We start from the raw sequence: 25,325 nt of genomic DNA on the forward strand, positions 1-25,325 counted from the left end.
CATTTCAAATTTTCAGTAAATCATTTCCAACACTGTTCTCTTACATTATTAATGTCATTCTCAGCATCAGCTGATCATCAATGGGGTATTAATAAATACACTAATTAAAGCTACAAATGTCAAATAAAACCTATTTTGAAGTCCCCATCTCTTCTCATCATATTATTTGGGATCTACATCCATGATCTAGATAGAAGTGTAGGCCTATCTGGAGTGGTAGTTTTTTCTTCTTCATTTCTAAAGAAAAAGAAGAAGAAGAAGAAGAGACCACCATAAAATGTGTATAGGCAGTGTGTTTGTGTGTATATTTATAACACTATGATTCTCTGAGCCCAAGGACAATATCTCCAGTCTAGGCCTTAGTAACAGATAACCACGAACAGAGGGTTACCACGATATGAACACATACACTCAGTTACACACAATTATATAAACACAGACACAGGCACACACACTCGAATTAACTGGTTTTACTCTAACAAATATGTTATAAAATTACACAACTACAGAAGATACAAGTCCTGTATGCTAAATTATAGTATATTGCCATGCATACAGTGCTCCCTCTAATATCCCAAAGCAGGGAAATCACTGAGAGTATTACTCTTATAATTCAATTCTTTAAATTATTATTATTATGGCATTGAATCCTTAAAATGTTTTTATATTCTGGGATTATTAATCCTTGACATTCTTCATTTTTCAGTATTTAACAATCCTCACCTTTGCTCTGACAATTGTTATTCAAAAAAAGACAAAATGTGCATTATTTCTGTCAAGCATGTCAAAATTATAGCAGTATAGTTAACAGGGTAACTAGGTGTTTTCTAAAACACAAGAACTATATCTAACTATGGATTTTGTTCTGTCTGATTTGCACCTGTAACAGTATCTCTTTCAATGAGTGCCATCTGCTCCATTACAGTGACTAACTATACATCATTATTACAGCCAAATGTATCTTCTTATTGGAGGCTTGAACAGGAAAATAGTGATAAATGAATGAACTCAATTATCCGGGATCATTTTTTGCATATCAACTTTTCTTATCTGGTGAGCAGTAATGTTAATTGATAAAAAGGTTTTAATGAATAAGAACATAATACATCAAAAAAGAAAATTGAAACTAATTTTTCTTTGTGAGTACAATTGGCACAGTTACGACAACAATGATTACAGATATCAATAGAATTACAAAGGTAAATATTTTGCAGAGCTTTCTTCTTCTATATTCCGCTTCTTTCTTTTTTAACAGGGAATCAAACCCAGGCGTGTAGAGATCCTCAAGCCAGTAATCCAAATCCTTGGCCGTCTTTTCTTCACCCTGTAAGACATAATCATGATTAAAGGTGGACTGGCTTACACCGATTTTTCGCTGAAAGTGCAAGAATCAATCATTTCCCTAATCCATTTATCCCTCCCTCAAGAAGCAGTCTCTGCACCAGGTTTAAATTCATTCAAAACTAACAGATTTGACAATGCTTGGGACCATTTTGCTCACATATGACGACAAGTATAAGTGAATCTAGAAATATAGATTAACAGTACATGTTATTTAAGCATTTTCTTTTTTCAGCATACAGGTTCTGGAGAACCTACACTGGATATTCATTACAACAAAATTAAATGTATGCAATGGTGTTTCTGTTGTGGGTCATGCATCGATCAACAAACAATCCCTAGTATCCACACATCAACTACATTTAGTTGCATCCAAAGTATCACAGCCAATTTATTTTCCTTGTCCTCCTCACGGTACCATTATGGAGCCTGCCAGGTGGCCATGGACAGAACGCTGGTCGTACTCTTTAATTGTCCACGAGGGTTTGAATGGTTCAGGGTCCTCTCTTTCTGCAGGTCTTGCGTCCGTGTAAAGGGGGTTCCTCTTCACGTTGGGATTAAAGGTGACAGGAGTGATGTGTTTCTCCATGTATCTGTCAGCGAACATGACAGGGGTTCCCTCTGGGGAAGGGGATGACCGTTCATGACGACCGCTGACCGTTCCTTGCTCCCTCTGTGGTAGAAAATGTCGTTTGAGCGGGCTGTTACTGCTTTATTTAATAGTGAGTGAAAAAAGGTAAACATTTGTTATCACTAAGATGGGTTTAACTTTCCTATTTGGAAATCAAACCTTGGACATCAAACCTATCGTATCATGCATCTAAATGCATACGTTACTACTAAATACTCTCTCATTACTCATTTTATTTATAGGCCTATAAATTATGTTTGAATAATCAATCAATCATCAAACCACTTACCTGAGTGTATAACCTATTTTGCCAATGTCTCTGACTGGTGATGGCCGCACCAACCTGAAATACTCCATGGCTGATGGGTAGCTTCCTTACATCCAGCTGTAGAAACCTCTCTGGGTGGTTGCTGTTAGGTAGAACTGATACATCCATCCTCCATGGATCCTCCTCACACCGCTCCGACTTATTGTTGTATGTGTTGCATGTCTGACTCCGCGGAGTGTAACCTTCTAGTTGTGTAATAATTCATGGCCAGTTAGGTATTTGTAACAGAGTATGACTTACAAGTTGGCGCGTATGCGTGTGTGTGTGTGTCAGTAACTGCGTGTAACCTAATCTGACCCCTTACACCCTGGCGTTAGAAAGCAACGGTGTCACGGATAGAAGTCAGGCAGAGGGATAGAAAGAGGAGTAGAAAGAGATGGGATAATGCACTAGCGCTTACATCATTTGCCCTGTTTCAGTCAGTGGGCCCGAGGACTGAAAATACGGTAAGGCAGCAAGTTAACATAGTGTTAGTGAATTTATTTTAAACTATATAATACCGATTTTTCTCAAAACACATCAACCTTAACACAAACAAGGTCCAGAAGTGAAGATCACATCAAATAGATACGTGTAGCCTCTTATCTTACAGACCGGTACCACACAACAAACATTACAGAATGTCTTTATTTCATTTAGCACATGTAGCACAGTGATATCTTTACAGAATGAATTTGTTTCCTGGTGTCTCGATCATTGCTCCATATGCGGTGACTTAAAAGCGGATACTATGCCAGTGTATAAAGGAGGTTAACCATTACAGTAATACATTCCTATTGTTGAACAGTGCGTACCGCGATACACTTTCGTACCGTTTTGGTATCAGTACAGTACAGTATAGTATAGTTAAATGACAACAGCCCGTGTTATACAGTTAATAACAGGCCTGAGTCCGGAGCACTTGTCTTGATAATGCTCTGGATTGCTTTGAACTTGGGATGCTCCTTGTCAGCGACCAGTTGCAGAAGCACAGACTCACTGGTGGTGATGATGACTCCAAGCTGGGCCATTCTCTGAGGAAAAGAAACACGTTCAGAAAAGAGTGGCCGTGAACGGAAAACCAAAGCATTGAATCACTTATATTAGATGACAGGTGATGTAATGGGGTAAAATAAAGCACTATAGCACTTATATGTAGTTTATTGAGTGGTTCTGGTCAAAATCTCAACTTAAATGCACATTGTTTAAAAATGTAGGGGCGCAATTTAAATATGGACTAAAATAGTATTTACCAGGTGACGACTATCAAACAAGCAAGCAAGTTAAATGCAATTTTCTTTTTGTATTTTGATTAATTGGGGCTCAAACAAGGTGTTTTTGAACCTTTGAATCTGCTGTTAAAAGTTAAAATAAGCTAAAGCCTTACCTTCAAAGCAAACATCCGGTCCACCATGCTGCGTGAGGAGGTGGAGTCTGCCATGACGTGGACCTCGTATCCCCGGCCAATCAGATCCAGCGCTGTTTGCTGGATACACACATGGGTCTTTATGGAAGAAACAAAATTAATTCAATATGTTAACTGAAAACTTAGTTTTTATTATTCAGTTATATTAAAAATAATAAACATATTTTAGTAACATATTGTAGTCATAGTGTAATCAACATTAATGGAATTATCCTCCACTATGGACATACATGAAGAACGGCAGATTCTTCATCTGGGGAGGGCTGGATAAGATCAGGGCTGGATAAGAGTGATTTGGGGCTCAAGCCCTAGAAGCCTCGGTCTATCAACGCCAGTTCTACTTCTATCGTCGCTGATAGTCCGAGCGATGGTGCATGGAAACATTTTAGAAATGCCTTACCTCCACCCCGAATAAAACAACGGAGCGGATCTCTGGAAATGCTGCCAAAACCTTTTCCACCTCAGGAAGGATCATGGAGAATTTGGTCTTGGGATAAACCAGTCTAGCAGCAGAGATGTCCAGCTCTGGGACAGTGCTTCCCAGACCTTTTGGGTACTGCTCCGATACAATTAGCGGGCTGCCTAAAAGGTGAGCTCCATGGATCTGAGAGGTGGAGTACCATGAAGAAGAAGGATGGTACATGGTATAGAGATAGACAAAGTGTGGAAATATAATCCTAATTTTCACTTTTTAAGATTCTAGATCACATTGTTAAGAAAATAATAATAATAATAATAATAATAATAATAATAATAATAATAATAATAATATGTTTCCTAATCCCATGTATGCAAGATTCGTCAAGATTTGTGACTGTCCACTGCAAGAACATACCAGTCTCTGTCCCACACTGATGATCTCCTCAAAATACTTGATAGCAGGACGAAATCTTTCCTGCATATCACAACAAAAGAATGCTGTGGTGCCTGGAGTAAGATTGCCCAATGGTGTCCCCTTGGGAAGAAAGACACAACAAAAAAAATAAAAAACTTTTTCTTCTTTATAGAAGCCAGGTATAGCTATCTAGCCTATATTTCAATATGCTTGATTAATATATTTTATTTTAATAAACGTTATGATGATTTGAGTAGCCTATGCATTATTTTCCATATCATGTGTTGTAGGCTATTCACTAATGTTGGGAAAACAGTTGGGAAAAGCCTTTGTTATGAAAAAGTTTTAAACAAACTATGTTTGATGTCTTCTTACCTCTGATTGTAAAGGCACTAGTCGTAGGCTGGCTTTCTTCAAAATGGTAAAACCTTTAGGAAAATCTATGTATTGTCCCCATTCATCAGAATATATCTGAATGAGGAATTTGCGAAGGACATCGATATGATGTCCATAAACTGACAAAAATGTTTCATAAAGCACTTCATATCCAGAACCCAAAGGTAATGTGGTGGGACGGGAAAAGGTAGAAAATGATAACAAAACTTGAACTTCACTGCACGGGTCTTCCTGGAGAGCCATGGCGGAAATGCAATATTGTGCTGCGTTCAAGTTCAAATAGAAACTTCCCAAGACGATCGTATGGCAATGAAAAGTGTAATAATAAGTATTTGGCCAGAGGGAGCACGAGAGCGAATCAATAAGTCTACAATGAACTAATATTTTACTCATTTGAAATAGTCAAAAGAAAATTATGTATTGCCGTCGCTTTCGGATGGATGCATTACAGAAAGATAATCCTGAAATTGGTTGCCAAATAAACTTTGACCACCGTATAATATGGGCGTCACTATTGGATTATTGCTCTCTCACGTGTATTCCACGGGGGTTAGGGAGAGAAGTTTGAAGTTTGTCAATGATCATTGACTTGTGAACTCATCTAAAGGAAACGGACCGTTGCCTTGGAAAAAAGTACAGATTTCCCAGGATTTAAACATTGTTGGAACAATTTGGAATATTGTAAGTACACAATTCAACACAATAACATATATGTAAAGTATTTCTTTTACATTTTACATTGGAAATGTTGCACAATATTCAACGAGACACCTTGCCTTTAACTGGCAGTGTGAGATTAGAGGCGGTGTCCCGTCTTGACCAATCACCGCCAGGGATATTCAGAAGTTCACTTGGCTCTGGATTTCATTATTCGTTGCAGGCCATTCATAACTCCCCTCTTTCAACCATGCAGCGCTGCCTCACGGCCACCATCGCACTGCACAGGGCTTTTCGACAGAAAACTTTTACCATCCATTGCAAGCATACTGCAGCCATGTCGACACTTCTGATTAATCAACCAAAGTACGCCTGGCTGAAAGAGCTAGGTTTGGCAGAGGACAACAACGGTGTTTATCATGGGACATGGGGAGGACAAGGGGAGGTAAGTCAAATAGATTCCCGAAGGTCCAAATATAGATTAGCCAAGGCTAGCCATGCACAGGTGGTGGCGTTTGCCATGTAACAACAGCCACGTTGATTGCTGAATATGCCAAAGATATGCATGTACCTAGTAACGTGCATAGGATGTTTCAAAGTATTTCGTTGGACAGCTATCCCATAAGACATGTGACCATGAAACTACACCTACCATGCTAATGTTGTGGAATTTTTTTAGAGTAGTTTTGCGTGGTATGCTCAGAAGTATAATTAATAGAGTAGCAGTGAATCGCCAAATGTATTCATAAATGATTTTTTTGCATAAAGAAGGTTGGCACTGAACACAAAGATTCCAACTTATTTGAAACTTTTCAGTTGTTATAGAGTCAATACGTTCTGATCTCATGTTAAAGTATGCGTTGTCTACGTTACCTCAAGGTCATTACATCATACTGTCCTGCCAACAATGAGCCCATCGCCAGAGTACGGCAGGTAAATATCATCATTTAACTTAATTTTGTGTAAAGAGCAACTGTATACCTCACCCTACAGCGCTAATGGATTGTATTGGGTATGAAGAAAATGTTTTGTAACATTTTCAAAAGTATCAAGCTAACTTATTAAAGAATTTGTAGTTTTGCAACATTGCAATCCTCCAGAACCCGGTTTAGGGACCACTAACCACAAAAGACAAAAATGCAACAATTATTAACATGGCAAAGGACACTCATTGGAACACATTTTCTCTTTTGTGTAGGCCACCCTCAGTGAATACGAAGAAACTGTTCAGAAGTCGAAGGAAGCTTGGAAAGTGTGGGCAGATGTAAGTTGAGTGGTGTGTATATATGTGTGTGTACTGTACATATATATGTAACTTTAAATCTATAATTTTCTCTGGCAGATTCCCGCTCCCAAAAGAGGCGAGATTGTAAGACAAATCGGAGATGCACTTAGGAAGAAGATTGATGTTCTTGGACGCTTGGTAATTTTGACTATATAATTTTTCCATAATTGATGATGTTGATTTCGGATTTTTTTCTATTCTTTGACAGTGGGGCAAATCACTGCTTTTTGTTTTGCCATTGTTAGAGGGCATGGTAGATTAGGGTTAGGTCGTTAGGCCAACCCATACTCTGTTGAGTGGATGCTGTGATTCCTCTTCCATGATATTTTACCCCAGCTTGGCTTGTTCCTTATTGCAATCGTAAATTATCCGGCATGATAATAACTAGACTGGCTATCTCTCGTTTAATCTATATAAGTTGATGTTAATTCATAGTTTATTTAAAAATATAATTATAATATTAACATAATCATAGTGTCGTTGGTCAAGCAGTGATTCGACCTCACAGTTAAAAATGTGAGATCAGTGTTGCAAACAATTTGACATAACTTAATATCATAACATAACATCATATTTCCATTGAGAGGGGCCTTACTAGAACAAGTTTTATATGGCTCTTTGAAAAAAGGCCATGGTTATGAATTATTGGCTTTATTGCTAAGAGGGAACATGTTAATCACACATTTCAATCATTAAAAAAAACAAATTAATTTTTTTATTATTTATTTTTTTAGGTTTCCTTGGAAATGGGCAAAATCTACGTTGAGGGAGTAGGAGAGGTGCAGGAATACATAGACGTCTGTGATTATGCTGTCGGACTGTCTAGAATGATTGGTGGACCCATTCTCCCCTCAGAAAGTAAGTTCCTGTTCATCCTAATTATAATACACAAGTAAAGGGAGCTGTGATCGAATATGATGAGCAAAAACATATCTGGATCGGTTTTCCAGCAGGTGTACTGTTCAGTGTCCTCTTGTTACTCTGACAGAACATGAACTTAACCCTGTGTTACTGCATAGAGAATACATTTATTAAATACCTTTTTCCACAGACGAACCTATTTTCTCACAGGGTTGTTGTAGCTCCTTGCTTGGCATATTGGTTACAAACTAGTATGAAGTGGCACAAATGGTTTCTCAACCATTTGATCAATCCAACGTTGTCGTGTTTACTATGTTTTGCTGTGATGCAGCAGTCGCCATAGAACACTGTACAAATAATCAACCTACTTTGATTTCCTTAAGGACCAGGTCATGCCCTACTCGAGCAGTGGAACCCTGTGGGATTGGTCGGCATCATCACCGCATTCAACTTCCCCGTGGCGGTTTACGGCTGGAACAACGCTCTGGCTCTCATCTGTGGAAACGTCTGTCTATGGTAAGATCCCTGATATCTTACCCCCTTAACCGTAGGTAGACCATGGTGTGGTCGGTACATAAAAAAAGAAAACCTGTATGCTTCACTGTGTCATTTTGGTGTCAGCAAATGGAATTTGACCAAAAAGAATAATTAGCCGTTCATTAAGTCCATTTTCAAATCTTGTTTATTTTCCTTGACCTTAATTGTGTCACAGTGTCAAAGGGCTTCACAGGCCACATTTCACCCCTTGTCTTATGCCCTCTAAATAACAAGAAAAAACGTGACTCACATTAGTAAATCTGGCCCAACCTGGGTTTCATGTTTTTGCTAACCAAGTGTTTTCCCTTTTTAGGAAAGGAGCCCCATCCACACCACTCACTAGTGTGGCTGTAACCAAGTAAGTATACCTTCATTACCTATACTTAAGGTTCATAAATGTATTATATTGAAAAGCATTATTGTGAAGACCATCTGAGCTTAATTTGCAACTTGAAGAAGTTGTTTTAAAAAAATAGAGCAGCCACATATTCAAGGGCTGTGCCACCTTACCCATGAAAGAACACTCCTCAGTGGAGTTGGCTGGTGTTTTAGTGTCCCATGGTTCAGCATGCTTAAACTCTTGTCCCTTACTGTTCACCAGGATCGTAGCGGAGGTGCTGGAGCACAACAGCCTCCCCGGGGCCATCTGCTCCATGACGTGTGGCGGGGCTGATGTTGGGTGAGGAAGGGTCTGGATGCTGGGAATACACCTGCCCCTTTATAGATCAACCACACAGTGTGGAGTTTGAGAGCACCATCACCGAGATGAAGTCAACTAACTGGTTGATTGCGACGCAATGGAACCAGCAGTGTTGGTCTGAAGCAATGTCGCAGAAACGTAACATTTATTTTAGAAGACATTGAAGTCTTTAATTGCGTTCAGCCGATTTTTTTATTTTTTGCACATGTACAGTTTTTGTTTTCACGTGAAACCAACCTCCCATTCTTCTCTGCAGCACTGCCATGGCCAAGGATGAGCGTGTGAATTTGTTGTCGTTTACCGGCAGTACTCAAGTTGGAAAGTCTGTGGGCATGATGGTGCAGGAGAGGTTCGGTGAGTAGTATTTTATTTTGTCATCATAATAAAATAAGAAAGGCATGCATAATTATTTTATCATTTCAACTCGCATTTCTGTCTGGTTTGTAGGTCGTCAGCTACTGGAGCTCGGTGGGAACAATGCGATCATTGGTAAGAGCTTTAAAAAGTTAATAATTATCATTAACCATAATAATGAATCTTAGTTATGTTGCTGGTTTGGTTAACTTGATCTTCAAACAGCCGTTTTTTTTAAACTGTTAAAAAACTGTAGATTTACCGCAGATTTCACAGATAAAATGCTGTAATTCCACCCATTTTAATTTTAATTTTTTTAATTTGACTGATTCTCGTTCCTGAGACAAAGACAAATATCTATTGCCAGTCTAGGATTCAACATAAAACATGAAAAGTAATAACTTTGGTGCGTCTGTTTTATTTCCAGTGTTCGAGGATGCCGATCTCAATCTTGTGGTTCCCTCTGCCGTGTTTGCGTCGGTGGGAACGGCCGGACAGCGCTGCACCACAACAAGGAGACTGGTCAGTGAGAACGGGCTCCGGTGAAGGGTTGAAGGAGCCCACGATGGCGGTTGCACTTGCTCTGCGTGGACCCTATACGAAGTTATTTCTCTGTGTAACTGAATGTGAAGCAGCAGGTCTTTGTGTCTCAAAAAGCGCTCTTGAAGAAAACCCAACTGTGCACATTCTCTGATCACGTTGCACTTTGTAAACGCGTTCCTCGACTTTGTAGATTCTGCACGAGAGCGTCCATGACACAGTGGTGGAGAGAATCGCCAAGGCCTACAAGCAAGTGCGCATCGGAGATCCATGGGATGGTACGTCCATTGAAACTCAAAGAATGAGCCATTTGAACGTGGTCGTCCCCCAGTGTAATGACGTCGGTCCTGTTGTCCGGCAGCTACCACCATGTACGGCCCACTGCACACCAAGCAGGCCGTGGAGCAGTACCTGGCGGCCGTGGAGAAGGCCAAGGAGCAGGGAGGCACTGTAGTGTGTGGAGGAAAGGTACGGGGCTTGACTTCTTTCATCATGGGTTCAGAGGGAAACGCTTCGATCTGCACTGAATCCCCATTGTTGGTTTGACTTCAGGCATTTAAAAATGTTAATGCTTTCTTTTATTATGCCTCAGATACCATATTTTAAATGGTAGAGATACTGTACCATTTAACATAAAGTAACAAAGAAAGTGTTTTTTTGTTACGTGGGGAAGAAATGTCCCATTTGAAAGGATGTGATTTTCCTATCTTATTTTTAAGGTGATCGATCGACCTGGCAACTACGTGGAGCCCACTATTATCACTGGACTGGCCCATGATGCCCCTATCGTTCACACCGAAACCTTTGTGCCCATCCTCTATGTCCTCAAGTTTAAGGTACATTAAATATGAAGACCATTAAGCATGCTTATTATGAATAGCATGGCAATACTCTATTTTATTGATTATTCATTTTATTTTAGGCATTTAGTGAATTCTGTGAGCAGGTTCTGCAGTAATATGCCAACGTTTATGATTGTCCTTTTGATTTTGAGGGGACGAACTATATTTAACCCTTGGACAGTCTTTTTGCAAATATTTACATTTCAGCTGCAAATTATCACATTTTCTGTAAAGTAGACAGTGTGGTAAATAATAAATAATCTTTTTTGTTCTTTGGGTCTTCTGGTTCTAAATTATGTTTTGGGATGTAACTATGATGTCGTCACAGGAGGAGGAGGAGGCCTTTGGCTGGAACAATGAGGTGAAACAAGGCCTGTCCAGCAGCATCTTCACCAAAGATATGGGAAGAGTGTTCCGCTGGCTTGGGTAAGAACTCGTACAAAAATTGCCAATGATAAGTGTTCATAGTGTCATCACCTCTGTGAAAGCAAACAGTTATATTTTAACAGCTTGTGTATATCATCGATTTATTTTTTAAATGTTGTTTGTCATAGCCTTAGTATGACAATCAGCTGCCCTCTTTTCATCCATTAACCCTTAAGTCTTGGTATTTGGATAAAACGTTATGGAACTGTAGTTTTTAAACTGGATACCTGTCCTCCCTCCAGCCCCAAGGGTTCAGACTGTGGCATCGTGAACGTCAACATTCCCACGAGCGGAGCCGAGATCGGAGGAGCCTTCGGTAAGTCAAGCAGGGTCTGCTCATCGTTTGACATAGAGAGCGGTTACCAAAGTCACAGCGGCCCCTCGTAACATTCATGACCTGGTCTGCTTCTAGGTGGGGAGAAACACACTGGAGGAGGCAGAGAGTCGGGCAGCGACTCCTGGAAGCAGTACATGAGACGCTCCACGTGGTGAGTGAGCGGAGAAAAACGTTTTTTCGTGTCGTTTAATTTCTCTGGGCGACCGGACGTTTTTAAAAGTGTTTTTTCGTCCCCTAACTTCTGTTAACCATGGGACTTGAATAGCAAGAAGTAAATTCAAATAATTTAACTTGCCAAGATATGTATTTTGCTTCTTATAAACAATGACCATGCCAAGTAGTTTTGTTTCATTTGCCTCCTGGATCTCGTTGGTTAAAATTATAACCTTTTCATTCCAGCACGATCAACTACAGCAAGGAGCTTCCTTTGGCACAGGGCATCAAGTTTGAATGAAGAACCCCGGCAACGGTCACCTTCACGGAACTGGGAACCCAAGTGCAAAACTGCAATTGTCCTGTTTTTCTTTATAGAGAATATATTTTGTCCCTAAAAACATTAATTTTTATGGTTGAAGGTCAAACTAGACCGGCAGTGATCCCTATTTGAAGCTTGTGGCTGATTCATAAATCATTGCTATACTTTAAGAAAAGTTTACCATTCATTTGTCAACATGTATACGTTATGTACATATAAATAGGGGTATTCTTACATTCTTTGCTAGGACGACAATGTTTGTACTGTGGGAGCCCCTAGAATCAACTAGGTTACAATGACCTGTACCAACTCGGATAATCAGGGACGCATTAGATGTCTGTTCCAGCAGAATGCCGTCAGTTCTGATACATGTTGGGATCTTAATCATGCGGAAGACCAGTCTTGAGTTATCTGCTTTGAATCGCACTTTGAGCATTGATCCGAGACACTTAGGACGGCTGTACTGCATTGCTGCCTACCCACTGTTACGTTAAAACTCTGGTCACTTGCAACGCATTTGAGTCTTCTGCGGTCCATAAAAGTATGCAAGACATTAATATCATTAAGCACTTTGAATAAAAAGTTAAATGGAAGTGTCCAAGTGGTTTAATGACTTACAATGAGTGTTTGGGTAGTTGCACAATAAACGGGTTATCCTGGTTTTAAAATTACAGGTTTCCATCCAATCCATGGTCCAGATATTTTAACAAGCGACAAGCTAAAGATAACCTTATGGCAATCATCTTTAGCCTGGTAAGTTAGTGTGCTGTGATTAAATTATGCTATATACATGGAGTGTACCCTTCAAAGTTTGTTAAGCTGCCTGATCAGAAGTTGTCTAATCAGAATTGAATCTTACTTTAATCTACTTAGGCCCCGTCCACACGAAGCCGAAACGGGCGAAACCGTTACGGGTTCGATCTATCCGGTTTCGAAGTATCTCCGTAAAGACGAAGCCAAGCGAAACCGGGTAGACCTGTAGAAACGCTGTAGTACACAAGCCAGGCCCATAAGGGGCGCTGCTTCTGCTACAGAAATCCAGAAGGAAAATAAATAAGAAAAGAGGCGAGCATGCGCATAAAGGGTGAGACTCCGCGGGCTTAACAGTCATTGGCTAGAGGATCGAAGGGGGGGGGCGATGACGTCATGGTTTGCGGTTTCAGTCGGTTTCAGGCGTCCACACGAATCCAAAACGAAACCGGGTAGATTTGAAACCACCTCCGAGGGTGGTTTCAGAAGTTTGCGGTTTCGGTCAGAGGATTCGCCGGCTTCGTGTGGACGGAAGGCCGAACCGTACAAGACCTTTGCGGTTTCGCCATGAAATCGGCTTCGTGTGGACGGGGCCTTATTTTATACATTAGAATACCCAGATTTAAAATGCTGTGAGCTGTATGTCAAATTCATTCAAATCTTCTGTAGCCATCCTCAGGTTTATGAAACAAACTAAACTCTTAAAGCTGAGATTTTAAGTAGTACTTTGTTTTGACTAAAGGAATTTATAGTGTTAAGCTTAACTTTTTGTATTGACATTTCCGAATAGGACATGATGCTATTCATAAGCCGACATGATTAGGGGAAGACCAAGTTCTTACGATTGTGTTTGATACATACTCACTAGACAATTTTTACTTGAAATCTTGTTTATTAAAACTTGGTGTGCTCTACAAAAAAACTGACTACGTGTGTGCGTGTTTGTGTGTTTACTTCAATGAACACAAAAGCAAACAACCTAAACTGGTTTGGCATTGTCACTAAAAAATACAGGTATCACACGGGGATATAGAAAACGGGTGAGTTGTTTTTGTGGCAGAACGGGCCCAACATCAGCCTCTGCTAGTGGTGGTGTCTTCACATGATGGAGCAGCCTCGCTTGCTGATCTGGGGCTCCCCCTGCAGGAGGCGGAGCGGAACTACATCAGAACCAACACGAGCACGTGGAACAGGTAATCGCATGCAAACATGAGCAGGCACATGATTGGCTGAAGGGCACGGTGTGTAATTTAGGGACTCTTGTTTTTGTGTGTCAAACAAGCACAACAGAACGTCTAGATAATATATATTTTTTATTGAATCTTTTTTTATCTGGCTGGTAATATTTCTGTAATGATCTATTCATATACCACCGCTCAAAACCCGCAACGATCACCTACTGAAGCTTGAAAGATGCTTGCGGTAAAACAACGTTCTTCCTACCTGTTGGTGGAAGAGGTCCTCCTCAATGATCTCGACGTCCTCATCGTATTCCTCCTGCTCCTCCATGGGAGCGTTGAACAATGTGGATCGCCTGGCGACCTCCTGCACACACACACACACACACACACACACACACACACACACAGTTTTGAAACATTGAGCTTGATTGAGGGCTAGAAAGACAGTCCGCAGAACAACGGAGCTCGTCAGTGACAAAGACACATTATTCGACACGTGGCTCATTAATTGAGGGTAACTGCTGTGGACCTTATGAACTCCAATGTGAGGGGATGAACCAAAGGGATGTGGTCGTGACTCACCTCTCCCTCTGCGTTGGTCAGCACCACACAGATATCCTGCCCCCCGGCCCACGAGCCCTGGCCCTTCCACAGCAGGTCTGTCGGGGGGTTGGCGCTCACTCCCGCGTCCGCCGCCCACAGCTGGAAACGCCACGGCACAATCACACCTTTGAACTTTTTTTTTTTTTTTACATCCTACATCAAAAAGCTCTTCAAAATGCTGTCCGTCTCTATTTTCACGTACATTTGGACCTTTCTTGCAGTCACAGTTCCGCTATCATGCCAAATACGTATGAACTGAACTCGACGATTAAGTGGTTTCATCCTTCAAGTATGCTCTTGACATACTAATGCTGAATTACAAGAGGAAGCCTCCCTAAAACTTAAAGTCAGAAGCAAGATGGCTTTATTGCTTGTGCTTCAATATATATATACACTGCTGTATGGACGTTAAAATAGCTGACTGCCACAGGGCTGTGTGTTCAAATGCTTTACAGATGGAAACAATACCAGAGGAATACAAATGGTTTACCGTGACTTTCTGGTCCGCCTTCAGGACGGCTTTAGCGGTGAACTTGTACGTCGCTGAGGTCTCTCCGATCGTCCGGGTAAGCTCGAAGCCCCCCATGGCCTGGGCCTGCAGACACAAGTCACCACAAACGACGGGTCAATGAAAAGGACCCAAATAACGGATGGTAGATTCGATCCCGTTTCAAAGCGATTGTAAAGCCCTCCCAATAAAAAAACCAAGAATTCCCAAATGCACATTTCTGACGGGTCAGGCACATTTCAAACCTCAAACCGAAAAAGGACTCGAGTAAACTATCAAGGTTCAGTCGCTCGTCCCAAACGATAGCACAGACCTCCCGAGCCCCCAGGCCGGTCCAAGGTGCACGTTACCCCGCGGTGCCTCACCTGCTCCCCCGTGTTGGCCAGGCGGATGAAGTGGCCGTCGTCGTCCAGCTCCTCCACGCACACGGCCCCGCTGGCCGAGGCCGAGTGGGCCACGGAGACCGAGGAGCCGCCGTCTCCCTGCTGCTCCTCCTCCTCCTCCTCCACGCGCCTCCTCTTGCCCTTGGTGGTGCGCACGCTGCGGCTGCTGGACGTGGCCCGGGACACGGTGACGCGGGACGTCGGGCTGGGAGACAACTGCAGCCTGGAGACAGAGAGAGACAGAGAGACAGAGAGAGAGACACAGAGAGACAGAGAGAGACAGGAAGACGGTTAAGCCCCCTTTTCCTGTGTAATAAACACCCACAGACATCTGGCCTTTGTCTTCAGGGGGGTAGATACAATCGGCATTCATCCGGGGGTGATGACTCACTTAATGTCGTCCCATGACGGTTAATCATCTGAATGTGGGTTTTCATCCGATCAAGTGAATGTAAATGTTTTAAATATTCAAGACCTTCATTTCCCCTGCCATGTAAAAATGAGCGGCGATCCAGGACATACTCCAAACAACCAAGGGCAGGGTAGACATTACTTCATCTATTCTTCATATTTAACCTCCAATCCATTTCGAAATGGGAGGGCTGGCTTACTGTGTGAATTGACAGCAGCGGTCTCTTTTCACATTGTTCGTCTTACGCACAAAACTAAGTTTGTCCCCAGTCCCAGCATAGGGTCAATCAACAAGTCAGGGAGGCTCAACGTGTGGGTTCCCCGACCTCTCCTCCTCGCCCTCCAGCAGCTTGCGGTAGGCGCTGATCTCCATGTCCAGGGCCAGCTTGACGTCCAGCAGCTGGGCGTACTCGTCCAGGTGGAGCTGCATGCGCGTGCGGATCTCGTACAGCTCCTGGTCCTTGTGGGACAGCAGCTGCCGGCTGGTGTCCTTCTCCTTGGCCAGCGCCGCCTCCAGCTCGTCGATGCGCTCGCGGCAGCCACGCGCCTGAGGGGAACACAGACTGTCATCGGACCGTGTTGCAGACAAAAATCATTTAGGGCGTTTTTTTTCTTTTAGGGAATTTCTTTCACGTGGAAATGTATGGACGTATCAGACTTGACAGGCCAGCTCAACAACACCTAGCGCGTACCCCGTGTCTGTAGGAGTCTGTGTGAAGAGTTAAAGAGCTGGGCTGGAGAATGTCACGTTGATGGTTACTTTTGATTAAGTGGCGTGCCTCAGGCTGCTGATTGGTATCACTACACAAAGCCCATTTTGAGTGCATCTGCGACTTGATACAGTGATGTGCTAACGCGAAGAAGAACTACCCGCCCATATGCGAGATACAATCAGAGATGGTTTCACTGATGAGCAAACAGCCCAGCCCTTCATCAACACCCACACTTATCTTTGTGTGCCTCCTCACTTTAAGAACGAGAAGCACCGTGCTTTGGGAGAGAAATAAAAGTCACCAAAGAGCCCTGCGCGTACGACCTGATTGACTCGACGGGATTCTTCACAGTCACGTATCGGTTAAAATGTAAAACACAGGCCCCCCCCACCTCTTTCTGTATGCCTGCGAGCTGGGCCGAGAGACTGTCCACCCTCATGGCCGACTCCCTCAGCTCCTCCCGGCTCATGGTGGCCGAGGAGCTGCTCATCTGGGAGGACTGGATCGCGTCCTCCAGCTGTGAAGGAGGGAGTGAGTGACAGACAGACAGACAGACAGACAGACACACTTTAAACTCCCAGTGGTCAACCCAACAACGTTACTTCCTTGAATGCAGTCCACATTCTATGACGACGGTACAAAAACAGAATTGATACATGTATATATTTGGATTTGATGGGAAGTTTGTAAGTTTCCATACCTTGGCCATGTAGGTGTTCTCCATCTCCCTCTTGTAGAGGTCCACCTGTTCAGTCTGCTGGGCTCTGATGTCGGCCAGGGCCCCGGCCAGCTTGGACTCGTAGTCCACCTGCCTCCCGGAGTCCACCTCCACCAGGTTACTCACATTCCTGTGACGGGTTTCCTTCAATTCCTGCGGCGTTGCAAATTAGGGATGTTAATGGTTCTTCATTCATCGATTCATTAAGAATTTAAGAACAGATGAAAAATGCCAATTCAGGTTTTATGTACCATTACAAATAGGGTTTGATTTGGTGAGAGTATTATTGTTATATTATTCTGTTTGTTTAAAAATATTTATTTTTTTAATTGAGAAAAATTAGTAATTATGATGATAAATCCATTATTGATTAACATGTTCAATTAAGTAAGTAAAACACTTGAAATTTGCAAACCTGGTTGCAAAGCAGTCAACAGGCCTTCTGAGAAGAGGAAACTTCTCAGAAGTTTCTGAGAGAAGTGGTAACTTCTCAGAAGTTTCTGAGAGAAGTAACTTCTCAGAAGTTTCTGAGAGAAGTAACTTCTCAGAAGTTTCTGAGAGAAGTAACTTCTAAATTTACACCAGGGGGGTTGGCGGCCTCACCACAACATTGCAATTGGCACACAAACACACATGGGCAAATAAATCAATCTGAACTGCTTCATACCCTAATGTAAGCCTTCACCTTTTCCTTCAATCAAAGAAAATAATGCTCCAGGAAATAAGTACTGCTTGTACAACAATCCCCATTGTCAAGCAGTGCTGGCAATAGGAAATCATAAAAAACAAAAGCATTTTTCTTCCCAGGGTGGTACTTTTCCTTACTTACCCCGTCATACAGGCTCTTGCGGAACTCCAGCTCCTCCACCAGGCTCTGGCAGCGGTTCTCCAGGTCCACCCTCATCAGGGTCTCGTCGGCCAGTTGGCTCTTGCTCTGGGAATAGCTCACTTCGAGCTGAGGGATTACAATACGGTCAGTCGACGTTGTTTGGTTTGAAAGAGATGCAGCGAACAGCTCCCGTGAAGTGGTTGTTTTAGACAGTAAAACAATGTCAACATTTGTTATAACTGTATGGTTACAAAGTATGCATATCCTTAAACATTAAGTAATTTTGATGGGGGGGAGCATGTATCATTGCCCCCCCCCCCCCCCAATATAACTGATGTTTAAGAGCTACCAAGTGGAGAAATTGTAAATCCTGTGGGAAACTAAAAGCACTCGGTTCTTGAGACTCCTACCTAAAAAAATACTAAATAAAACAAAAATAATCAACTAAAGTATGCACCTCTTGAAGCCGCCCTTGTGCGTCCGCTAGGCCGGCCTCCAGCCCTCTCTTCTCGGACAGTGTTGTGGCCAGCGTTGCATCCTTCGAGTTGAGCAGAGCTTCCAGCTCCTTCACTCGGGCCCGGGAGGCTGTTGCCTCACCGTCCCTCTTGGTGTAGCTAAAGGGAGGGAGGGAATAGGAGTTGAATGACTGCCATTGTTTGGTCACATGACTAGGAATGCGCTTGTAAATCTCGAGACAGAAAAAAGTGAAGACTCGTGACTAGAAACTAGCTATAATGATAGTTTTCGTTTTTAGGTAAATCAATAAAGGTGGCAACAAAGAAGGGCAGTGTGCCAAATAAGATTTCCACAGTTTCTTAATCAATTATAAAAAAGGAGGCCGAGATTTGGTTTGACATAATCAGCCAACTCTGTTCTAACAGCTGGCCCCTAAGGGCAGCCGACAGGACTTCTGTCGGACAACGGTCTTTCGGCTGCATTCCAAAGCCTCACCACACCTGTTTACACAAATGTTGTGGACAAACAGTAACTGAGTCACAAAGGGTCTCTCTCTCTCTCTCTGTGTGTGTGTGTCTCTCCCTCTCTCTGCGTGTGTGTGTCTCTCTCCCTCTGCGTGTGTGTGTGTGTGTGTGTGTGTGTGTGTGTGTGTGTCTCTCTGTGTGTGTGTGTGTGTGTGTGTGTGTGTGTGTGTGTGTGTGTGTGTGTGTGTGTGTGTGTGTGTGTGTGTGTGTGTGTGTGTGTGTGTGTGTGTGTGTGTGTGTGTGTGTGTGTGTCTCTCTCTCTCTGTGTCTCTCTGTGTGTGTGTGTGTGTGTGTGTGTGTGTGTGTGTCTCTGTGTGTGTGTGTGTGTGTGTGTCTCTGTGTGTGTGTGTGTGTGTGTGTGTGTGTGTCTCTGTGTGTGTGTGTGTGTGTGTGTCTCTCTCTCTCTGTGTGTGTGCGTGTGTCTCTCTCTCTGTGTGTGTCTCTGTGTGTGTGTGTGTGTGTGTGTGTGTGTGTGTGTGTGTGTGTGTGTGTGTGTGTGTGTGTGTGTGTGTGTGTGTGTGTGTGTGTGTGTGTGTGTGTGTGTCTCTCTCTCTCTCTCTGTGTGTGTGTGTGGGTCTCTCTCTCTCTCTGTGTGTGTGTGTCTCTCTCTCTCTCTCTCTCTGTGTGTGGGTCTTTCTCTCTCTGTGTGTGTGTCTGTGTGTGTCGGGTGTTTATTATTGTTTGAAATGTCACAATTCTGAGGACGATTGGACGGCCGAGTTCCACACTTCGGTTTGTAATATTGTTGAGTGCACAAGTTTCATTCATTGAGAAAGAGTCTTATAACTTGAGCTGAAGGTAAAAGCTTAACATTTTTACCACATCTAAAATTGTATCCGTCGCATAAATTATAGAAAGCCTAAGTTTGCCATCATTTCACATTTCTTCTCATTCCTACGAACTCAATGAGCTGTAGAATTTATTTAAAAAAAAAAAGTTTTCATTTTCCAAACGGATAGTAATGTTCCTATACTTAAGTTTCGTTTTGACCATATCTGGATATCATCCAGTCCAGAGAGGACCGCAGTGCGGACAAACAGCGCCTCAACGTACCTCAGTAGTAGTTGGTCATGATCCGCCTTCAGCTTCCCCAACTCGATCTGCAGCCAGGAGCGCTCCTTGGCCGTCTCGTCCAGGGAGATCCTGGTGTCCGCGAGCTCCGTCTCGTACAGCGCCTTCAGCCCAGACACTTCTCGGCTGGTCTCATCTCTCTTCTCTGAGATTTGAAGGTGCAAAACTGTGTTCTCGGACTCCAGGCTCCGAACTTTGTCTATATAGACGGCCAGGCGGTCGTTCAGGTCGCTCAGCTCTCTTTTCTCCTGAAGCCTGGTAATTCTGGTGGGGCTCAGCGGCGTGCTCCCGGAGCATGTGCTTCTTCTTTGGCTGGCTGGGGTTGCGGTCGCCATTGTAAATTAAACTGATAAATTAGTCTAATAAGTTAAATATGTATAAAAATGGCTATAGCAGGAGGTGTGCTGCGATAATATCGAAATCTAACGGAAACTCGTCAACTGTGGATCAATTACGATCATTACACGTGCTACGAATTACAATGTTAACGTAAAACGGTCCATTAGAAAAAGCAAAGAAACTAAAATATTACTTCACCAAATCAATACGTTAAACTAAAGACCTGAAAAAAATACACCGGTAAACAATAAAATGGTGCGCGACGACGCTGCCGCGAAGGTTTTCTGCCAGTTTTCAATTGAATGAAAGAGGAGCTCCGGTAACAAACATGGCCGATAGTAAATATTCAAAGAAGATCTCTGAGCCAATCACAGGCCGTGACCGGACGGATGGATGGTGTCAAGCACAAGGAGCATATGGATGGGCGTTCACGTTACCAGCAGGTTGTTTGAAAGGGATGCATCGCGATCTTCAAAAGCCATGCTCCTCTAGATTCTTGCTCTTCAGATTAATATCGTGCCCTAATGGATTTCTTATTTTTTTGTTGCATACTGCCGAAGTTTGCAGAAGAACCTAGCAAGGCATATTCAAACATAACCATGTATTGATTGATGGCATCCACTGACTATTTCGGTATTTGTTATGTAAATTATTGTGCAGGGCAAGGCCATTTATTAGAAATGCAAATTAAAACCAATTTTTACTTTGCATTTTAATTAATATAAATTAAAAGTGGAATATAACAAGTATTACAATACAATTAAACAAGAGTTTTTGAAAAAACTCAAAGCTCAAAATGTAACATTAAAGTCTGAGGCAGTTGATCTAAATGTATCACGTATCATTCACATCTTATGTATTGGTAGATATGGAGAGGAATGGAATCCTCAAATATGACAAAAAACCTTCCACAATCAAATATCCACCAAAATATATTTAAAATGCATATCGGACAATACCGTGTAATCAATGCTATAGTTTATGCTTAATTTTTATAAAATAAAGATGCAAAACAATGACAATCTTTATATCAGTAAAACTAAATCGTATCTATTCTTTCTCTGCTTTAGTCAAGTGTTGTTCCAGTAGTCCAGTGTCAACTCGATGCATCATCAGGAATTGTCCGTTAAAATGGAATACCGGAATATCATATTTGTACTTCTTATACCATGTTTTGTTCTCTGGCAATGTGATATCTACCGTCTGAAACAGAAACTGAAGGCACAAAGAAAGTAAAAATGACGATCACTGTTCATATTTAAATTGTTTATCTCCATTAAGACGGATCCTTACCCTGTGCTTATATGGTTTAAGTGTTTCTTTAGCGTCATCACAAAGAGGGCAAGGATCCTGCATGACATTACACACAATCACACAATCACACAGACACAGACACAGACACAGACACACACACACACACACACACACACACACACACACAGTTCAAGACTGCTTAAAACGTACAGATTGTGCTACATCAATAAGATGAATGATTATAATCATGATGTCAACCACAATGTATCAAAAGTCTACCACTTCAATTCAATATACAGAGAGAAAGAGAAAGAGAAAGAGAAAAACCTTTGTGTAGAGAGTCAAAGTTGGCAATTGCTTCTGGGAGGATGATCTTTGAAGCAGAACCACTGGTATCCTTCTCAGCCCACTCGTTACTCTTTGCGTAAATAAACAATTCATTCTATCTGAAAGAAAGCAAAATAATAAGGGAGAGAACAATTTGCACGTTAATCTCGTTCATCACGTTCAAAAAACTCTAAAAGCTAAGTCACAGGAAATGGCTGATTGTTTACATGTATAATGTAATAGGCCTATGTTCTCATTCAGATGCCACATAACGTTTGGCATCAGCTGACGTCTTCTTAATAGACCGAATCGGTTGCTAAGCGAGGCAAAAATATGGATTAATCTACGATAAACGCAAAAATGCAACTGCATTAATTTGCTTTTATTGCATAATCTTCGGGGTTGGGGCTTGCAGTTCAAGTCTGGCTGATGGGGTATTTGTAGTTCTAGCTTTCTCAAGAAAGTGTGCAGTCTGTCTCCTCATTTTAGCTAGTGGAACTTTGCTGTTGTTAAAAGCATGCTCCAAAATCCATCTCACACAAAGAGTCCATCTCGACTCACCTAAGATTACTTGACTTCCGATCAAGAAACATGAGCACGTTACCGGAGACGATAAACCAACTGACCTTGCGAAAAGACGAAATCATAACACAGGTTAAAGTGGCCCAGTAAGCACATACATCGGTATGAGGATATGCTTCCCTTTTCTTTTCAAAGTAAAAGCATAACGATAACCTCACCACATAATATACGATGTTAGCAATAGCGTTGCTTAATGGTTATTATAAGATTGCATTGTTATTAACTGCTATAACATTTAGGGACGATTACAATACTAATACAGGAGTCATTTGTTTAGTCAACTCACGCGTGCTTGCGCGTACGTGTGTGACAGGTAATCCCGTTTTCATTGAGAAGCGGGTACAGGACAAATATACCACTAGATGGCAGGCTTGAACAGCTGCTTTATTGCTCCTGGTTTTCTGTGCCATAATTGCCCCCTGGGGAAGGTTTTAATTTCGCTCAAGGGACAATCTTATGTTTAAAGGATCCGCACACTCATTTGTTAAAATAAATGAGGTAATGGATTAATTGACGTGACACGAGGGTATCACAGCAGAAACTATTGGACAGTAATAGGAAATGAAAATGATGTAGCTATAACTTAAGATGAGGGTGAAAACAAAAAAAATCATAAATGATTCCTTGCTATGGAATATGAGAAATGAGAAAGGTAAACAGACAGAACAGCTACATAATTTAAGCTTTATACATTATATATACATGTATAAACCTCATTAAAAATTCAACATACATGCAAGTTTAAGTTCAGGTCAAGTTCAAGTTGAATTGATGGTGACACAGTTACTTTTTAGCAGCATTAAACATGCAACAATAGTAAAATGGTTTGTGGCTTGTGTGTTCAACCTTCGAATACACACCTTTTGACTTGAGTGTCTAATAATATATGTATACATTATTGAAACTACTTTATTCTACCATTATAGTGTCTAAAGGCTGACTAAAGAGTCCAGTGCCGTCGTGCGTGCTCCTTGAGGGGACAACAGTGAATTCCAGATCTGCAAGTCTCGAGGGTACTGTGTAATATCCATGTCCAGGGGAGGAAGAGTCTCAAGGGGAAGCTGAGTAGGGCTGTGCAGGTGTTAAGTAGGGTTAAGTTGAGTGGAGGGGGGGGATGTCATCACTGGTCCTGAGGTCACTGCTGACGAGCAGTGTGATGGCAGGCGTCACAAAGGCTGTAGCTCGTCAAAGAGAGGATGAGAAGGGTTCCCCAAGACGGAATCGATGGATGTAGTCCCTTAATTACTGACTCCTTGTGCCGCACGGCATTAGGGGATATCCTACACCGACCAAGGAACCCTACTGTGCTTCCTTGAAACGGCGCCAAATCTTAGTGGCTGTGTTTTCCGTACTTCCTACTTAATGGGGACATGCATTGCCATATAACCTACATCTGCCACCTATTTAGGAAGCATCCTCCCAAAGGAGACAGAGTGAACTCTCCTATCATCCATCCAGCCACTGCCTAACCGGCTGTCAGCAACAGACCTGGACCTCCTGGCCAGTTGGTTCTGCTGTCTTTCAAGCGCCTCACAGAGCAGAAGAGTGCGCTGGCCATCACGGTGGACATCTGCAGCAGCCAGTTGCACACATGAACAATAAACTGGGGTTTATTGTTCATGGTTACTGGCAGAAACCTTTATGAGTTGACTCCCAATACATCCACCCCCTTGATGGTGACCTAGTCTCCCTGAAGTCAGCATATTGCTTGGTGGATTTGTATGTGGTAAGTCCGTCCTCTGTATCCTCAATGAGTCAAATCCATAGGATGATAATCAAGATCATACGGTCAAGAACATTCGTTCCATCGCATATCGATCTCCCCGAATATTATGGTTGGATTAAGCACACCTGTCATTTTTTCAACTGAACTTCTATTCAATACCCCTAACCTGGCCGCTTTTAGTGGCCAAGTAAACGCATAATGAGTAGGTAAGTAAGTTCATCTGTCATCTAAAAAACTGCAGTACCTAATCGGGTTTGACTGTGCATGTGAACATACTCAACGTCTAACGACTATACCTTGAACCATTTAAGTAGAGCAAGTAGTAAGTGAGCTGCCCTCTGATCACTACACCTTGCTATTGGAGAGCTGTGTGTGTCTGAGTCGTTCTGTTTTGATGTTTATATTATTCATTTCATCCATTCTAAATAGGGACATTGCTGAAATTGAGAGAGAGAGAAAGAGAGAGAGAGAGAGAGAGAGAGAGAGAGAGAGAGAGAGAGAGAGAGAGAGAGAGAGAGAGAGAGAGAGAGAGAGAGAGAGAGAGAGAGAGAGAGAGAGAGAGAGAGAGAAACACACAGAGAAACAAAGAGAGAAACACAGAGAGAAACACAGAGTGATGGAGAGAGAGAGAGAGAGAGAGAGAGAGAGAGAGAGAGAGAGAGAGAGAGAGAGAGAGAGAGAGAGAGAGAGAGAGAGAGAGAGAGAGAGAGAGTCCGTGGCTTCAACGAGATTGGTGCTTCTCCAAATATGGTTGTAACTTGAACATTCTGATACAAAGTAAAGGCATAAATCCTAACACTTCTGTTTGTTATGAGTACAACTTTCAATTAGACTTGATAACCATAACATTTTCAGGTCATTAAATTGTAGGTTGTTGTTTTTTTTCTTTACAACTTGATCGTTTCACCCACTGGCCAGAAAAACAGCCATGAATGGCGCACGCACTTCATTGGCTTAAAGTGCGATGAGGTCATGAGTAGGCTACTCGGGCCATTGGGTT

The 25,325-nt window shown here is 42.2% G+C and overlaps 5 protein-coding genes across 10 annotated transcripts; 1 reads left to right on the forward strand and 4 right to left on the reverse strand.

Annotated features, from left to right (window-relative positions):
- Positions 1 to 455: 455 nt before the first annotated feature.
- minar2 (membrane integral NOTCH2 associated receptor 2) lies at positions 456 to 2,477 on the reverse strand. Of its 2 annotated transcripts, none has more exons than XM_030353501.1 (3): positions 2,262 to 2,469; positions 1,760 to 2,014; positions 456 to 1,324 (listed from the first exon to the last, which is right to left on the reverse strand). In XM_030353501.1, the coding sequence occupies exons 1-3, from the start codon at positions 2,406 to 2,408 to the stop codon at positions 1,127 to 1,129; spliced, it is 600 nt and encodes a 199-aa protein (XP_030209361.1). In that variant the 5' UTR covers positions 2,409 to 2,469; the 3' UTR covers positions 456 to 1,126. The 2 variants fall into 2 exon arrangements, with proteins under 2 accessions (XP_030209361.1, XP_030209362.1); XM_030353502.1 differs by having other exon boundaries at positions 1,230 to 1,324; positions 1,806 to 2,014; positions 2,262 to 2,477.
- A 431-nt stretch (positions 2,478 to 2,908) lies between these two features.
- Positions 2,909 to 5,386, reverse strand: isoc1 (isochorismatase domain containing 1). Its single transcript, XM_030353500.1, has 5 exons — positions 4,916 to 5,386; positions 4,541 to 4,660; positions 4,106 to 4,309; positions 3,667 to 3,783; positions 2,909 to 3,313 (listed from the first exon to the last, which is right to left on the reverse strand). The coding sequence occupies exons 1-5, from the start codon at positions 5,327 to 5,329 to the stop codon at positions 3,167 to 3,169; spliced, it is 1,002 nt and encodes a 333-aa protein (XP_030209360.1). The 5' UTR covers positions 5,330 to 5,386; the 3' UTR covers positions 2,909 to 3,166.
- On the forward strand, positions 5,344 to 12,621 carry aldh7a1 (aldehyde dehydrogenase 7 family, member A1). Of its 2 annotated transcripts, XM_030353499.1 has the most exons (19): positions 5,344 to 5,617; positions 5,850 to 6,038; positions 6,473 to 6,526; positions 6,792 to 6,857; positions 6,936 to 7,016; positions 7,613 to 7,736; positions 8,123 to 8,255; positions 8,590 to 8,634; positions 8,878 to 8,955; positions 9,233 to 9,330; positions 9,424 to 9,465; positions 9,758 to 9,852; positions 10,064 to 10,148; positions 10,232 to 10,338; positions 10,590 to 10,706; positions 11,041 to 11,138; positions 11,381 to 11,454; positions 11,551 to 11,626; positions 11,875 to 12,621. In XM_030353499.1, exons 2-19 carry the CDS (start codon positions 5,931 to 5,933, stop codon positions 11,927 to 11,929), a joined length of 1,536 nt encoding a protein of 511 aa, XP_030209359.1. In that variant the 5' UTR covers positions 5,344 to 5,617; positions 5,850 to 5,930; the 3' UTR covers positions 11,930 to 12,621. The 2 variants fall into 2 exon arrangements, with proteins under 2 accessions (XP_030209359.1, XP_030209358.1); XM_030353498.1 differs by lacking the exon at positions 5,344 to 5,617 and having other exon boundaries at positions 5,799 to 6,038.
- A 951-nt stretch (positions 12,622 to 13,572) lies between these two features.
- lmnb1 (lamin B1) lies at positions 13,573 to 20,945 on the reverse strand. The gene is made up of 11 exons (XM_030353497.1): positions 20,080 to 20,945; positions 18,504 to 18,660; positions 18,047 to 18,172; positions 17,200 to 17,370; positions 16,891 to 17,016; positions 16,113 to 16,333; positions 15,358 to 15,598; positions 14,975 to 15,079; positions 14,464 to 14,583; positions 14,144 to 14,245; positions 13,573 to 13,840 (listed from the first exon to the last, which is right to left on the reverse strand). The coding sequence occupies exons 1-11, from the start codon at positions 20,430 to 20,432 to the stop codon at positions 13,799 to 13,801; spliced, it is 1,764 nt and encodes a 587-aa protein (XP_030209357.1). The 5' UTR covers positions 20,433 to 20,945; the 3' UTR covers positions 13,573 to 13,798.
- A 185-nt stretch (positions 20,946 to 21,130) lies between these two features.
- On the reverse strand, positions 21,131 to 22,810 carry c4h5orf63 (chromosome 4 C5orf63 homolog). Of its 4 annotated transcripts, none has more exons than XM_030353505.1 (4): positions 22,644 to 22,810; positions 22,018 to 22,136; positions 21,730 to 21,786; positions 21,131 to 21,651 (listed from the first exon to the last, which is right to left on the reverse strand). In XM_030353505.1, exons 1-4 carry the CDS (start codon positions 22,693 to 22,695, stop codon positions 21,487 to 21,489), a joined length of 393 nt encoding a protein of 130 aa, XP_030209365.1. In that variant the 5' UTR covers positions 22,696 to 22,810; the 3' UTR covers positions 21,131 to 21,486. The 4 variants fall into 4 exon arrangements, with proteins under 4 accessions (XP_030209365.1, XP_030209367.1, XP_030209364.1 ...); XM_030353507.1 differs by having other exon boundaries at positions 22,018 to 22,132; positions 22,644 to 22,720; XM_030353504.1 differs by having other exon boundaries at positions 22,018 to 22,132; positions 22,579 to 22,687.
- Between the last annotated feature and the right edge of the window lie 2,515 nt (positions 22,811 to 25,325).

Source organism: Gadus morhua, chromosome 4 (genome assembly GCF_902167405.1).
Source record: "Gadus morhua chromosome 4, gadMor3.0, whole genome shotgun sequence".
Lineage (NCBI taxonomy): Eukaryota > Metazoa > Chordata > Actinopteri > Gadiformes > Gadidae > Gadus > Gadus morhua.